The sequence below is a fragment of the Vigna umbellata genome, chromosome 1 (genome assembly GCF_029865625.1).
Source record: "Vigna umbellata cultivar VRB3 chromosome 1, Vumbellata_1.0, whole genome shotgun sequence".
In the NCBI taxonomy this organism is placed as follows: domain Eukaryota; kingdom Viridiplantae; phylum Streptophyta; class Magnoliopsida; order Fabales; family Fabaceae; genus Vigna; species Vigna umbellata.
In genome coordinates, this window is record NC_142165.1 from 766453 (window position 1) to 781610 (window position 15158).

General features: G+C 34.6%; 1 protein-coding gene across 1 annotated transcript; it reads right to left on the minus strand.

The window, feature by feature from the left end:
* Positions 1 to 10853: 10853 nt before the first annotated feature.
* Positions 10854 to 12650, minus strand: LOC148204350 (large ribosomal subunit protein uL16-like). The gene is made up of 4 exons (XM_088116750.1): positions 12524 to 12650; positions 11468 to 11969; positions 11262 to 11343; positions 10854 to 11091 (listed from the first exon to the last, which is right to left on the minus strand). Exons 1-4 carry the CDS (start codon positions 12531 to 12533, stop codon positions 11020 to 11022), a joined length of 666 nt encoding a protein of 221 aa, XP_087972876.1. The 5' UTR covers positions 12534 to 12650; the 3' UTR covers positions 10854 to 11019.
* Positions 12651 to 15158: the final 2508 nt, after the last annotated feature.

Genomic DNA, 15158 nt, shown 5'->3' on the forward strand with positions numbered 1-15158 from the left:
ATTTTATCATCATTATAGTGTGTCAAGGGTTACCCTATTTATCATGATTATATTGTGTGTAGGATTACCCTATTTATCATGATTATATTGTGTCTAAGGTTACCCTATTTATCATGTATTTGTGTATCAATTTATTCTTATAAATAGAAGATTGTGAGAGGGATCAATTAAGCCCTCAAGAATTATTTCTTTTCAATCTTAAGTTGGTATCAGAGCGGGTCGATCCCGCTCTGGTTTTTGTCTCGCAATATATATCTGTCCGGCCACCGTCAACCGCCGGTCACCGTCGCCGCCGCCGGCCACCGTCGCCGCCGGCCACCGTCGTCCGTCGCCAGCCACCGTTCACCGCCCGCCGTTGCTGGCCACCGTCGTCCATCACTGTCACAGTTTCCTTCGTCTAAACCCTTAGGGTTTTCTTGTTCCTCGCTAGTACTATTTGTCTTCTTCAGAGATGGCGTCTGGCAGTACTCTTTCCTTCTCTGGAAGTCCATCAATTACCTCCGAGAAGCTAAATGGAAAAAATTATCTATCATGGTCTGCTGCTGTTGAAATGTGGTTCCTTGGCCAAGGGCATTATGACCACCTTGAGCGAGATGGAAGCCATGTGCCTACTGAAAAAGCTGATCAGTGGAAACAAGCAGATTTCCAGTTGTGTACCCTGTTATGGCAATCAGTGGAACCCAAACTTCTTGTATCTTTGAGGGCTTTCAAAACTTGTCACTCCTTTTGGAAGAAAGCCCAAAGCATTTATGCCAACGATATTCAACGTCTCTATGACACTACGAACAAGCTTGCATCTCTTAAAATGGCAGACCATGATATGGTGTCCTTCATGGCTGAAGCTCAATCTGCTGTCGAAGAACTTAGGATGTTTTTGGAAGTAGATCCATTAGAGGATATCAAAAAGAAACTAGACAAATTTTACATGGTGTTGATCCTTCGTGCCCTACATCCCGATTTTGATCATCTCAGAGATCAACTTCTAACTAGTCATGAGGTTCCCTCTATGGAAACATTGATCACTCGCCTTCTGCGTGTCCCGGTATCTCAAACTCAAGAAGCGCATGAACTAGTGGAACCATCTGTCATGGTTGCCACACGAGGAAGAGGAGGACGTGGCACTAGAGGAGGAGGACGAGGAGGTCGGGGACGTACTCAATGCACATATTGTAAAAGGATGGGTCATACTCAAGAGAATTGCTACTCCTTACATGGTTTCCCTTCCAAAACCGCCAATATTTCGAAGACTGAAACTTCCACTTCGAAAACTGAAACCTCCACTTCTATGTTTTCTGAGGATGAATATCAAGAGTATTTAAGGTTAAAGTCTAACAGCTTGGCACAACCATCTCAATCTCCCAATACATCAACAGCCTGCGTTTCTCAATCTATGGAATGTCAAAATTCATGGGTAATTGACTCAGGTGCTTCTGATCACATTTCTGGTAATACCTCTTTGTTCTCATCTATTTCCTTTCGAGAAAAACTTCATTTCATAACCCTTGCAAATGGATCTAAAACTTCTTCCAAAGGAGTCGGTCATGTTTCTTTGTCTCCCTCCCTCAATCTCAACTCAGTCCTTTTTGTCCCTAATTGTCCTTTTAATTTAATTTCCTTAAGCCAGTTGACTAAAATGTTAAATTGTTCAATAACCTTTGATCATAAATCTTTTGTTATACAGGAGCGTGGTTCGGGGAGACAGATTGGAGAAGGATATGAAGCTGGCGGATTATACCATTTTGGATCTCGTCCAAGGGTGTCTTGTGTTGCTGCTCCTAATCCTAAAGTGCTACATGATCGACTTGGCCATCCTCATTTGTCCAAATTAAAAAAGATGTGTCCTGAACTTAGTGGTCTCCAAACTTTAGAATGTGAGTCATGTCAATTAGGAAAACATGTTAGATCTTCCTTTCCTAAAAGGTCTCAATCAATATGTAATTCTAGTTTTTCCATCATCCATTCTGATATATGGGGACCGAGTCGTATCTCCTCCTTTGGTTTTAGATATTTTGTTACCTTTATTGATGAATATTCAAGATGTACTTGGGTTTATCTTATGAAAAATCGTTCTGAATTGTTAGTTATCTTTACATCCTTTTTGAATGAAATCAAGAATCAATTTGGTCAAGTAATCAAAATATTAAGAACTGATAATGCAAAAGAGTATTTCTCATCCTCCTTTTCTGCCATCTTGAGTTCCCATGGTATCTTACATCAGTCTACTTGTCCTCATACACCATAACAAAATGGTATAGCAGAACGAAAAAATAGACACTTGGTTGAAACTGCTCGTACCCTTTTGCTTGGTGCCCATATTCCTGTCCATCACTGGGGGGATGCCATCTTAACTTCATGTTATCTTATTAATAGGATGCCCTCCTCCTCTCTTGATAATAAAGTCCCTTTCTCCATTTTGTTTCCTAATGATCCTCTCTTTCATACATCTCCCCGAGTGTTTGGCTGTGTATGTTTTGTTCATGACATGTCTCCAGGTCTAGCCAAACTCTCCGCTCGCGCTCTCAAATGTGTCTTCTTAGGCTATTCTCGACTTCAAAAAGGATATCGGTGTTACTCTCTTGAAACTAAGAAGTATTACATGTCTGCCAATGTCACATTCTTTGAACAGACTCCTTACTTCTCTCCATCTGTTCAGGATGTTTCTATCCTCCAGCAAGTCCTTCCTATTCCAATGGCTGAGTCAAATAGCTCCACTGTCTCTGTCATTCCAAGTCTTGATCACAATCCTTCTACACCTGTTTCTCCACATACTGAGGTTATCCCACACAGGGCCTCAATGGATAGTCCACCTCCCCAAGACAATGGTGAATCTCCTACTTCAGATTCTTCTCCCTCGTCACCTCCTCCCACGCCTCCTGGTGCAAATGATTCAGCATGGCCTATTGCCCTCAGAAAAGGTACTCGTTCCACTCGGAACCCTCATCCCATTTATAATTTTCTAAGCTATCATCGATTGTCGCCCTCCTATTTTTCTCTTTTATCCTCAGTGTCCTCTGTTGTTATACCCAAGAATGTGAAAGAAGCACTTGATCATCCTGGATGGCGACAAGCTATGATTGCAGAAATGCAGGCTCTTGACCACAGTAATACTTGGGAGCTGGTGCCCCTTCCCCCAGGAAAAAAGGCGGTTGGTTGTCGATGGGTGTATGCAGTTAAAGTTGGCCCTGATGGTGAAATTGATCGGCTCAAAGCTCGGCTTGTTGCCAAAGGTTACACTCAGGTTTATGGTCTTGATTATTGTGACACTTTCTCTCCTGTAGCCAAGATGACTACTATTCGTCTCTTCTTTGCCATGGCAGCCATTCGTCACTGGCCACTTCATCAATTGGATATCAAGAATGCCTTCCTACATGGTGATCTTGAGGAAGAAGTTTATATGGAGCAACCTCCTGGGTTTGTTGCTCAGGGGGAGTCTGGTATGGTATGCAAATTGCACCGATCTCTATATGGCCTTAAGCAATCCCCATGTGCTTGGTTTGGAAAGTTTAGCTCCATTGTTCAAAAATTTGGGCTAAAACGCAGTGAAGCAGACCATTCAGTTTTTTATTGTCATTCTTCTCTCGGGAAATGTGTTTACTTAATAGTATATGTTGATGATATTGTCATTACAGGAAATGATGCTGTTGAAATATCTCAACTAAAAGAGTACTTGTGTAGACATTTTCAAACCAAGGATCTTGGAAGTCTCAAATACTTTTTAGGCATTGAAGTAGCGCAATCAAAAGATGGAGTTGTAATCTCCCAAAGGAAGTATGCTCTTGATATATTACAAGAAACAGGCATGATTGATTGTAGACCGGTAGACAGCATGGACCCAAACCAGAAATTAAGGACAGAAGAAGGTGAATTATTCTCTGATCCAGAGAGGTATAGGAGGCTGGTTGGCAAACTGATTTATCTCACTATTACAAGGCCAGATCTATCCTTTGCAGTTGGAGTGGTTAGTCAGTTCATGCAGGCTCCATGTGTTGACCATTGGAATGCTCTCATTCGCATTCTAAGGTATGTAAAGAAGGCTCCCGGGCAAGGATTGTTATATGAAGATAAAGGAAGCATTCATGTCTCTGGGTATTGTGATGCAGATTGGGCAGGTTCACCTATTGATAGACGGTCTACAACAGGATATTGTGTTTTTCTGGGAGGAAACATTATTTCATGGAAAAGTAAGAAACAGAATGTAGTAGCTCGATCAACCGCGGAAGCCGAGTATAGGGCAATGGCATCATTAACATGTGAACTTATATGGGTGAAACAATTCCTTCAAGAGCTTAAATTTTGTGACATCCATACGATGAAAATGTATTGCGACAATCAAGCTGCTCTCCACATTGCATCAAATCCAGTGTTTCACGAGAGGACTAAACATATAGAAATTGATTGTCATTTTGTTCGTGAAAAGTTGTTGACCAAAGAAATATGTACTGAGTTTATTGGGTCAAACGATCAACTCGCAGATGTATTGACTAAGTCATTAAGGGGTCCTCGGATTGAGTTTATTTGTTCCAAGCTTGGTACATACAATTTGTATGCTCCAGCTTGAGGGGGAGTGTTAGGATATTTATCCTATTTTATCATCATTATAGTGTGTCAAGGGTTACCCTATTTATCATGATTATATTGTGTCTAGGGTTACCCTATTTATCATGTATTTGTGTATCAATTTATTCTTATAAATAGAAGATTGTGAGAGGGATCAATTAAGCCCTCAAGAATTATTTCTTTTCAATCTTAAGTAAAAATATTTTACTCATGTATGGGGCACTAGAATAGGTTATTAGTGGAATAGGTTGTGAATGAGTAAAATTAAAAAATAACCCTAAAAATAAAATTTTACTTAAGGACAAAATAGTAAATGAGAGGTGGAAGGAAAAAGGTGTGGTGATGGAGGGAGCAACACCCCACATATTTTTATTAATATGGATTATTTTACTATCCCGTAATGGACCAAATTCAAATGTCAACTTTTTCTACTTGCATCCCACAAACTCTACTTGCACCTTATCAACCATAATAATAATAATAATAATAATAATAATAATAATAATAATAATAATAATAATATAAATAATAATAATAATAATAATAATAATATATTAATTATTTAATCACATGTTAACAAATTCACCTATAAGTATTTTTTTTATCATGTTTCTAATAATTAAACATATCTTAACAAATTCACATATAAGTATTTTGTTTATCATGTTTCTAATAATTAAAAAAATCTTAACAAATTCATATATAAGTATTTTTTTTATCATGTTTCTAATAATTAAACAAATCTTAATGCAAGTACATTGGTAAGTTCAACTTACAATTGAAATAAATTTGAATTATTTATTTATTTATTTATTTATTTATTTATTTATTTATTTATTTATTTATTTATTTATTTATTTATGTAAATAAGAAATCTCACAACAATATCCAAGACAACAATATCCAAAAGAAATTTCTAGAATTTTATTATCACTTCACCAAAATTAACCAAATATTCTAAGAGACACATTGAATTACTAAACAACTTTTTTTTTCATACAACTAACAAACAAAAAACTTGGATTACTACAATATTTCATTCTGTATGCAAATCACACACTACCACCCTAGTAGTTTAATATAGTTAAGGTAACTTTTTTCATGCCCCAATAAAGTTTAGGTTTAATTGATTTGGAGGTCCCTATTTGTACAGTTTTGCGTCAATTAAGTCCCTGTATTTTAAAGTAGCTCAATTTGGTCCTTATTTATGAAAAATTGAAGCAATATATTCCCTACCGTTAAATTTTGTGGACGACGTCAAAATTGTTGTCTGGTGGCTAGCTGAGGTGGCATTTCATTTGAAAAGTACGTGACACGTGTCATCCCTTTCCTACCCAAAATTAGGGTTTGCCAAATTGAGGAAAAAGAACTTGCACCATCAGGGAGTCTCTGTGCGAGAGAAGGAATTCCGCTAATGGAGATAAGGTAGTCACTCACGGTGCTTGGCTGGTTGTAGGTTTGGTTGCGCGATTGGGGTTTCTTCTTCATGGCGGCGCGATTCCTAGAGGGTGGTTGTTGGGTTTCTCTGCTGTTTGGTTGTCTTCTTAGGTTTTCCTCTCTTTGCAGGTGCGAGGAAAAAGCTCGTTGTGGTGGCCTCTTGCGGATGGCGATTTAGCCGAAGGGTTTCTTGGAATTAGGTCTCTATGTGTGTGATGGTTGTTGGTCCTCTGGTTTTTCTGAGTGCAGGTGGTGAGGATGGCGGCACGAAGCGTCAATGGAAGATGGCCATGGTTGTGCATGAATGAAGAAGTGGCGCTGCTCATGGTGGTGGTCCGATGCGAGCTTGGAGAATGACGAGTTGTTGATGGCGACCTTGCGCGATTTTGGGTCGTGGTGGCGGAATGATGTGTCAGCGCTGTGGTGGTTTTGATGGAGAAGATGAAGGTGCGAGATGGTGGTTCTGCGACGGCGGCTTGGGCGTTGATGATGCGTTGGAGAGGACGGCTGCCGACGAGGATGGCGGTGACAACACTTTGGGCTGTCATGGTTCCCGGATGAAGAAGCTTGTGTGTTGATGGTGATGAACGTGGTAGTCGCAGCAACTAGGGTTTTTGTGTCTGCGATTTTGTGTGCAGGTTGGGTGGCTCTGCGACGGCGGCTTGGTGGTAGTGCAGTTTGAGTGTGACGGTGCTAGGAATTGTAAAATGCCACGTGCTTTTCAAATACCACCTCACCTAGCCACCTAGCAACAATTTTGACGCCATCCACAGAATTTAATGGCAGGGATTGTATTGCTTCAAATTTTCATGAATAGGGACCAAATTGAGTTATTTCAAAATACAGTGACCTAATTGACGCAAAACTGCACAAATAGGGACATCTTAATCAATTAAACCTAAAGTTTAATGCAATAACTCTTTTAATTTCTCACGATTTAAATCTTAATGGTAAGAATGACAAAAAAGATCAAGTTTGATAGGCTAACTTGTTTCAACCAAAAAAGGTGGGTTGGGAACACGTTTTTAATCTGGGAGTCTGAATCAACTTGTCACCAAATCTGACAGCTTGACGGATCAGGTTATAAATCTCAACTCGTTTTCAATTGGCGAGTCAATCTAATCCAATCTATTATTTTGATCGGGCTAATGGGTCGAGCTTAAACAGACCAAATTGACCTATTTTGTCAGGGTGTTGCTCCCTCCACCACCCCAAGTGCTCCTGCACCTCCCCATTATTTTCTTTTATTCCAAAAATACTCTACACCTCCCCACTGTTTTCTTTTATTCCAAAAATACCCTACACCTTTCCACTATATTTAACCATCTTTCTCTTTCTTTCTCCGCATTAATGGAGCATTCACATGGCTCATATTTAAACTTGTGATATATTGCAAAATTTTATTTACACTTTCCCTTAAATAAGTTTGATTCAATCTTATTTTCACTATTCAATATATTTTTTTTCTTCAAATTACTTAATAAGTGGTAAAATGTTGTTCTAAATTTCTAGAAAAATGTTTATATACGTGTGTTTTTTTACATTTAATATCTATAATTTTTAACATTATATTATGTTTTAACTTACCTACATGTTTGACTCAAATAACTTGAATAAAGTATTTAATTTATTAGATAAATAATATAAAAGTATTATTAAATACTTAAAATATAAAAGAAAAGTTATTTGTTAAAGATTTAGAATTTATTTAGTTCTTTCGTCATTATAAAGTTAGTATATAATAATAATAATATATTATTTAATATTAATACTATTATGTTTATTATTTTGTATTTGCATCTAACTTTTAAGTTTATAAAATGGAAGTGGTAGAAGCACTAATATTGAAGTTTCCTCTGAATTTTATATTTTGCAATATATCACAAGTTTAAATCTAAGCCATATGAATGCTCCATTAATGCAGAAAGAGAAAGATTGTTGAGAATAGTGGGAAGGTGTAGGGTATTTTTAGAATAAAAGAAAATAGTGGGGAGGTGTAGAGTATTTTTGAAATAAAAGAAAATAGTGGGGAGTTGCAGAAACACTTGGGGTGGGGAGGTGTAGAGTATTTTGGGAATAAAAGAAAATAGAGTATTTTTTACTCTAATATCCAACTTAACAAAACACAAACCAAAGAAAACTATCATTATAAATGCAATTTATAGTCTAAGTGAATCACCACATATCATTATATTTACAATTTATACTACAAAATCTAAATCCTAAATTTTAAATAAATATAAATATATCAGTATTACCGCAAAACAAGTATTTAACCAAACTTAAGCTTTTGAAACGAAAGATGTATCACTTGAGCAAAGCATCCTCACTTCAATCTTCTTTTCATGGAGAGAAAATCAACTATAAATCTCTCCCTTGCAACATATAAACTAGCATTCGAGTAACCACATTCTTAAATGGGAGAGAAAAATGATATGGTTTTTATCTCGCTTGAGCATTCAAAAGAGAGATTCTATTATAAAATTTATCAACTTTTATAGATACAATATATCAAGTTGATTCTCCTCTTAATTCAAAGCTAATACAATTATTTACAATTTTTATATTACTAAATTCTTTTAAGTACAAAAACATACTTAAACGCCATTTCAGTAATTCTGCACGTGGAAATATATAAGAAAATCTAAATTCCAAACTAAATCGTCTAATTACGTACAAGAAAACTATGTTTCATTGACTTAATCTTTTTTCTCAGAGCACTAGTATTTTGTCTTGAACTAACCTAACTCAATATAAAACTCAGTCAAGAAATTATTTTTTAACTCAACTCTATATTCAACATAATAACTCCTTATTCTAACTCTTTAATCTAATTCAGATACACCCTTTAGTCATTAATTAACAATAGACAAAAAGTATTGCAAAAAATAGCTAAAAAGTATATTACTAAGCGCTATATAATGCATCAATATGAACAATAGGATCATGAAAGGAAGAATGATAGTACATTTTACCTTTTCTTCTTAATTTTCGTATGACCTAAATGCAACAACTCATGAAATTCTAACAGACATCAGTGTTTTTCCATTTTGACCTTGTTCATTAAAACCTCATATGTAGCTCATTTATTCTCACTGCGTGTTTTTTTCCACACGGAACTGACTAAGAAACGTTCTGCTTTCGATTTTATTGACATTGGTTATGATTGCTTGCTGTATTGTTGCTATTATTAGGTTATTTAATATGATGGTTGATTGTGAAAATTTAATTGAGGATGAGACGTTAGGAATTGGCAATAAAATGACTTTTTTTATGTTTGGCGAAAAATCGAAATGAGTTAAAGAGAGTGTTGGTGAATGCTGTAGAAACTACAGCACGTTCTATGAGACAGTGGAACCAATTTTCAAGAGAAATGACAAAGGAGTCGTTGGTAATTGTTGTTCTCGAGATATAAAGAAAAGTGGTTCGTGTCCATTATTTAACCAAGACCTGTGACTATTGAATCGTTCACGTTTTGGCTTAGTGACTCTAAGCCGTAAAATTCAAGAAACGTTGTCATAAAAAGAATTGAAGAAGCATAAAAGTGGATGGGAAGCAATACAAAAGGTGCACTTTCTAGTCCATTATATTTCATGCTACTCAATGTAGGTAAAGCTAATTATGTAGGAGTGTTATGATGTTTTATTTTAGTTGAATTGTAAGTATAGACTACAACTCTCATTTAGTGAAAGAAATTGAGGTGGAAGAAAAAATAAGGAGAAATGAGTAAAAGGTTAAGATGTTGAATTAAAATTAAGTAAAGTAAAAAAAAATGAATGAAAGGTAAAATATTACGTGTTCAGTTGGAAATAAAAAAAAAAAAAAAAAAAAAGCGGTAGTTAATGAGAAAAACAAATTTGTTCTTATAAATGTTTGCTGAGTTTTTTATCGTATTTTTCTGAGTTCTTAAAATATGTTATTAGACAATAAAAAAAATTAGTAGAAAACATTGACTCAAATCCAGTAAAGAATCTTGACGCAAATCCAGTAAATGAAATTAGAGTTTTTTCTTTAGATGGATAACAAAAACCAAGACATCACAATTGACTGCGGATTCACGCTTGATAAAGTTTTTTATGCATGAGACTCTAATTCTAATTGATAAAAAAAAATTAAAAATTGGTGATAAAAATACTTTGTAATTTCAAGGATTAGGTGAAAAAATTGTAAGATTTAAGATATAAAAATTGGTTTTTGAGAATATCTCTGTATGCATATTCCGTTAGGATTAACAACTAATTACATGATTACATACTTTGATACATATTTAATAACCACCAATAATCATATTATAAGTTTCCTTCTACACTTTTCCCTGGATAACACATTTTGCCTTTCACAAGGCACGTCCTTTTAACTCCCTCTTTTCTGTGTTTTCAAATGCCCAATCTTCCCTCACATCAAACTGACCTTAATGATCCACCCAGATGGCAATGATAGTTTACATAAAGCACAGAATGGGCAGACAATGATCAGTGAAGTAGAGGATCCATCCATGGAATTGCCATAAAACGATGATAATTTTCATCAGTTGATGAACAAGAGGTAGCTTACAGAGGAATCAACACTACAGATTTCGGCACTTCACTGTTACTTTCATGGCAAGGAACAGTGGCATCTAATTTTCTAAACCAGAAAGGTTACGCAGTTCTTCAAACTTCGTGTATGTATACACAGCTTACACACCACATAGCTCCCAAGAAAAAGCCATCAAATTTATGGCCAAGTAGGTCTCATTCACGTTAAAGTTTGATACACTATCAGTGCTATCAATAAATCTCGTTAATAAAATAATACCAGGTACCATCGGTGAAGCTGACGAAAAATCGCAAACTAACAAACAAAAAGGAGACGTAGAATATCATAACAAAATATAGCATTAAAATTAAAATAACCAATACAAGAGGTTCTGCAAAAACAAATGAACTCAACTTAGTTTAAGGGAGTGTACTGACAAAATAACCGATTAAATCTTGCAAAACTACTATAATTCAATCTCTAACACTTAATGTAACAGACACAGACTTAAGCAGTAGCACTGTTCAGAAAAGCTCTTCCAGGTTGGCGGTTGGCCAATGGTCCATGGCATCCAAGAAGCTACAAGACCACAAAAGAGAAATTGATATGAGCCCAAATGAGTACATTTAAAGTATTTCACAGAGAAAATATTTCATTCAGAAACGAGATTTTGTGCACCCCACGCTTAGATGTTGTACACATGTATATGACAGAATCTATATAACAAGATTCCAGTTCGTTCACATTACCTTTGCATTAACACCATCCGGCACAATTCTGTTCTCTGACTTAAACCTGATATAATCAGAACGGCTAAACTTGGTGAAGCCCCTGAGCACGCATTTCAAACAATAATAACCAAAATTAAACACGGAAGAAAAATATGGCTGCGTAATAAAACAGAAAATTTATGCAGAAAATTAATTACTAATCTGCCAAAAGTGCAAATATATACCATTTCCTGCTAACAATAATCTTTTGACGACCAGGGAATTTGAACTTGGCACGGCGAAGAGCCTCCTGTGCATGGTGGCTGTTGCTGTCCTTGCAGCGGACAGAAAGGAGCACCTGCCCGATGGCCACTCTAGCACAAGTACCCTGTGGCTTTCCAAAAGCACCTCTCATTCCAGTTTGGAGCCTATCAGCTCCAGCACATGAAAGCATCTTGTTGATCCTAAGAACATGGAATGGGTGCACTCGGACCCTCAAGTGGAAAGCATCCTTTCCAGCAAACTTTGCCATGTACTTGTTGCAAGCAATGCGGGCAGCTTCCAATGCTTCACTCGAAACATTTTCCTTCTCCCAACTTACCAGATGGACACAGAAAGGAAACTCATCCACACCTTTCTTCTTCATGCCAACATCATAAATTCTGATCTTGGGATCCGGAACACCACGACAAAAACGGGACTTGGGGTATGGCTTGTTTTTAATTTGCCTATAACACCTAGCAGGTCCTAAATAAAACAGCATTCGTAATTACAATCACCTCAATCACACATAAAATCTGGAGCAGTTCATTTCAAAACATAATATATTTTAATTGTAATTCCAAACAGTAAAGCATAAATCGTATTCAATATTAATACTAGAAAACTGACAACCAAGAATATGGAAGAATTTGGACGAGCTCATTCAATAATGAGATTGTAATTTTTAACAGAACAACATATATTCATGATGAATATTAATACCTAAAAAGATAAATTTGAGCATACCATCAAGCACAACACAAAACCACTCTTACAATGAATAAGGCAAAATCATTAAAACAGTCATCTAGCTTTAAATCAACAGTAATCACATCAACACGAAAATAAAACATACCTAGAAACTCATTTTCCGAAATCGATATAAATTTAAATGAAAGAGGAAATAGTTCGCGAGAATCGGAAGCACATAGATTCAAAAAAAAAGAATCTTACAACAATAGTTAATTATAACATAGAAGATAAGAAATTGAACCAAGCAATCAAAACTCAGTGAAGAGGATAAGGAGGATAGAACTTACTTCTCCCCATGGCTGCGTCTCTCTCTTCTCCACACGCGTTATAGCTGAGACTATCTACGCAACCCCAAACCCTAGAAAAAGTTGTTTATATAGAGGCAGTTCCGTAGGGCTTTTGCCTGTTTATGAGTTGGGCTTCTTTTGGGCCCAAATTGTACTATCGGAGTTTATAAACTGATAAATTATTTTCTTTTAACGCAAAAACATTTCATTATTTTTGAATGAATCATTTTATTTTATTTACTAAATTTAAAAGATGAAGCATTCCAGATTTACGAAGTCTAAAACTAAAAAAGAGTGTTAAATAGGTTAGGAATTTTTTGGTTTCTTTAAGATTGATTTAATTTGACTTAAGTAACAAAAAGTTGAGATTAGTTAATTTGAATCACTTGTAATAATTGTGTTTTTTTTTCTTTTAAAAGAGTAAAAATTCATGTATTTTTTTATTTTTTTTAATTTACTTTTGAATTAAGCAATGGAAATAAAGGAGTGGATAAGAAAAGAAAGGAAGAGAAATAAAATGAAAATAGTTTAATTGGTTGAACTAAGGAAAAGATAATGAAAAGTTTATCGTGATTTAATACGAAAATTTAATATTGATATATTTAAAAAAAATCAAAGTGTTAGTATATTAAAAATGTAAGTAGAATCAATGTTAAGAAATGTTTTAGTATGTATCATTATCTTTATAGGGTTAAATTGTTTCTCTCGTTACAAGTCAAACATTCACATGTAAAGTATTAGAAGATTATCTTATATCTTTAATGTAATTTTGTAATGCGACACTTTAAGTTTTAAAAACCTTAATTGAAGTTGAAATTAAACAAAAATTAAAATGAACAAAAATCATTATAAAATGTTGTTGATGATCATGGTTGATTTGTTATGTTGTTAGATTAGTAGCATAACCCTTAGGCCAACCAATTGAAAGATTTTCATTGTTAAGATGTTGTTAATGATAATGGGTAATCTTCCTTTGTTGTTATATACCATTAATGACATTTTTTTCAAAATAGTATTTCACTAAACCAATTTTTCTACTGCTAGATTATATTCGTCGTGACAATAAAACCTGTCATATTTCAAAATTGCTTTTTTGACCTCACTATGCAAGTGATCGGTAGCAAATACTTTCAAGTTTAAGTAAAAGACCTTAATTAGATCTTCGTAGTACAAAGAATTTTGAGAAATAAAGTGGTTGAAGCCATAATATGCTACTAAATACTAATGATATCGTTTAGCAAACTCAATAAGGGAAAAATTTCATTGAATTTTTTTTTTCAAACATATATAATAATTCACTAGTACAAAAACAACTTATAACGAGTTCAGTATCCATCCACTGAATAGTCAATGTTAAAAATGAGCGGTGACATTTTTATAAATAAATACAATTATTAAACGTTGTTTATAATTGTAATTCGACGTAAAATGATATAACACGTCGAATGCCTTTTAAATTCACCATCAAAAGGTTAGTGAATTCAACAAAAATTTGAGCGGGAGATTGAAAATTCATTCATTTTATCTTAGCGCGCAATTTTCTCTTCTCTTCTCAAACTTTTCTTAAACGAAGTTTGACGAGTATCACATGTAATCGTTTTTTCATTTGATACAAATGCATGTTAATTAACTACTTTATGTATGATTTTTGTTTGTTTTAACCGATTATTTTCATGTTCTTGTTCTTCATAGGCGCATTTTGTTTTCTCTATTGCTGGTGACGAAACTTTATTCCGACGAACCCACCTTTTGAAGGTTAGTTTTCGTTTTCATTTTTAAGAACTTATTTGTTAAACTTGTTTGTTGTTTTTTTGTTGAACTTGGTTGTTGTTGTTGTTTGGTTGAACTTGGTTGTTGTTTTTGTTTGATTGAACTTGTATGTTGTTGGTTATTATTGTTTATTGTTAATACTACACTACACATTCATAGTTCATGCTTTATAAAATACCAAAAACTGAAATTTGTTGTTTTTCTGCTTTTCAGGTCAAAAAATTTTGATTAACGTCAAATATTAAATTCGACGTTAAGTTAACGTCGTATATTGACAAAATTCGACGTTAATTTAACGTCGAATTTTTTAAATTTGACGTCAATTTAACGTCTCTTCATATGACGTCGTTTGCGAATTCACCGTTAACAACCCAAAATATTCGACATTGTAAGCGATTTTTGTATTAGTGATTTAAACATGATTATTGAATTGTTGAGTTTTATCTAAAACCTCCTTCACATTGTGGTAGCTTAGGAGGCAGAACTCCATCAATTATTGTGAGATTATATCCTTTCTATCATTTTCAAATCTATGTGTCTTATTATTTTTGGAAAAGAAAGACATAAATGATGAAAAATAAAAATACAAATCACATTAATGATAAAATATGTAACATAAAAATGTCTTTAAAAATGTGCATTAAAGCGTTGAGCAATTAACATGAAAAAAATAGTACACATTAATTTTAAGGTTTAAACCTTCAAGTATTTATATTTATTCGAAAATCTCAATTCAATCCTCGGATTTTGAAAAATTCCAATTGGATCTGTTTTGCTTAAATGTGTAACAAATATGTCCAAATTATTAATGCTATGCAAAGTAGGCATGGTGATGTGGATTTTTTTAGGATGTAAAATTTAACTT

What these genes read in the sequence shown, in the direction of transcription:
- LOC148204350 (XM_088116750.1), bottom strand. An exon ending in ATTATTGTTAGCAGGAAATG is followed by an intron (nt 11,344 to 11,467) that starts GTATATATTTGC and finishes ATGCGTGCTCAG; the next exon opens with GGGCTTCACCAAGTTTAGCC. An exon ending in CGGATGGTGTTAATGCAAAG is followed by an intron (nt 11,092 to 11,261) that starts GTAATGTGAACG and finishes GTGGTCTTGTAG; the next exon opens with CTTCTTGGATGCCATGGACC.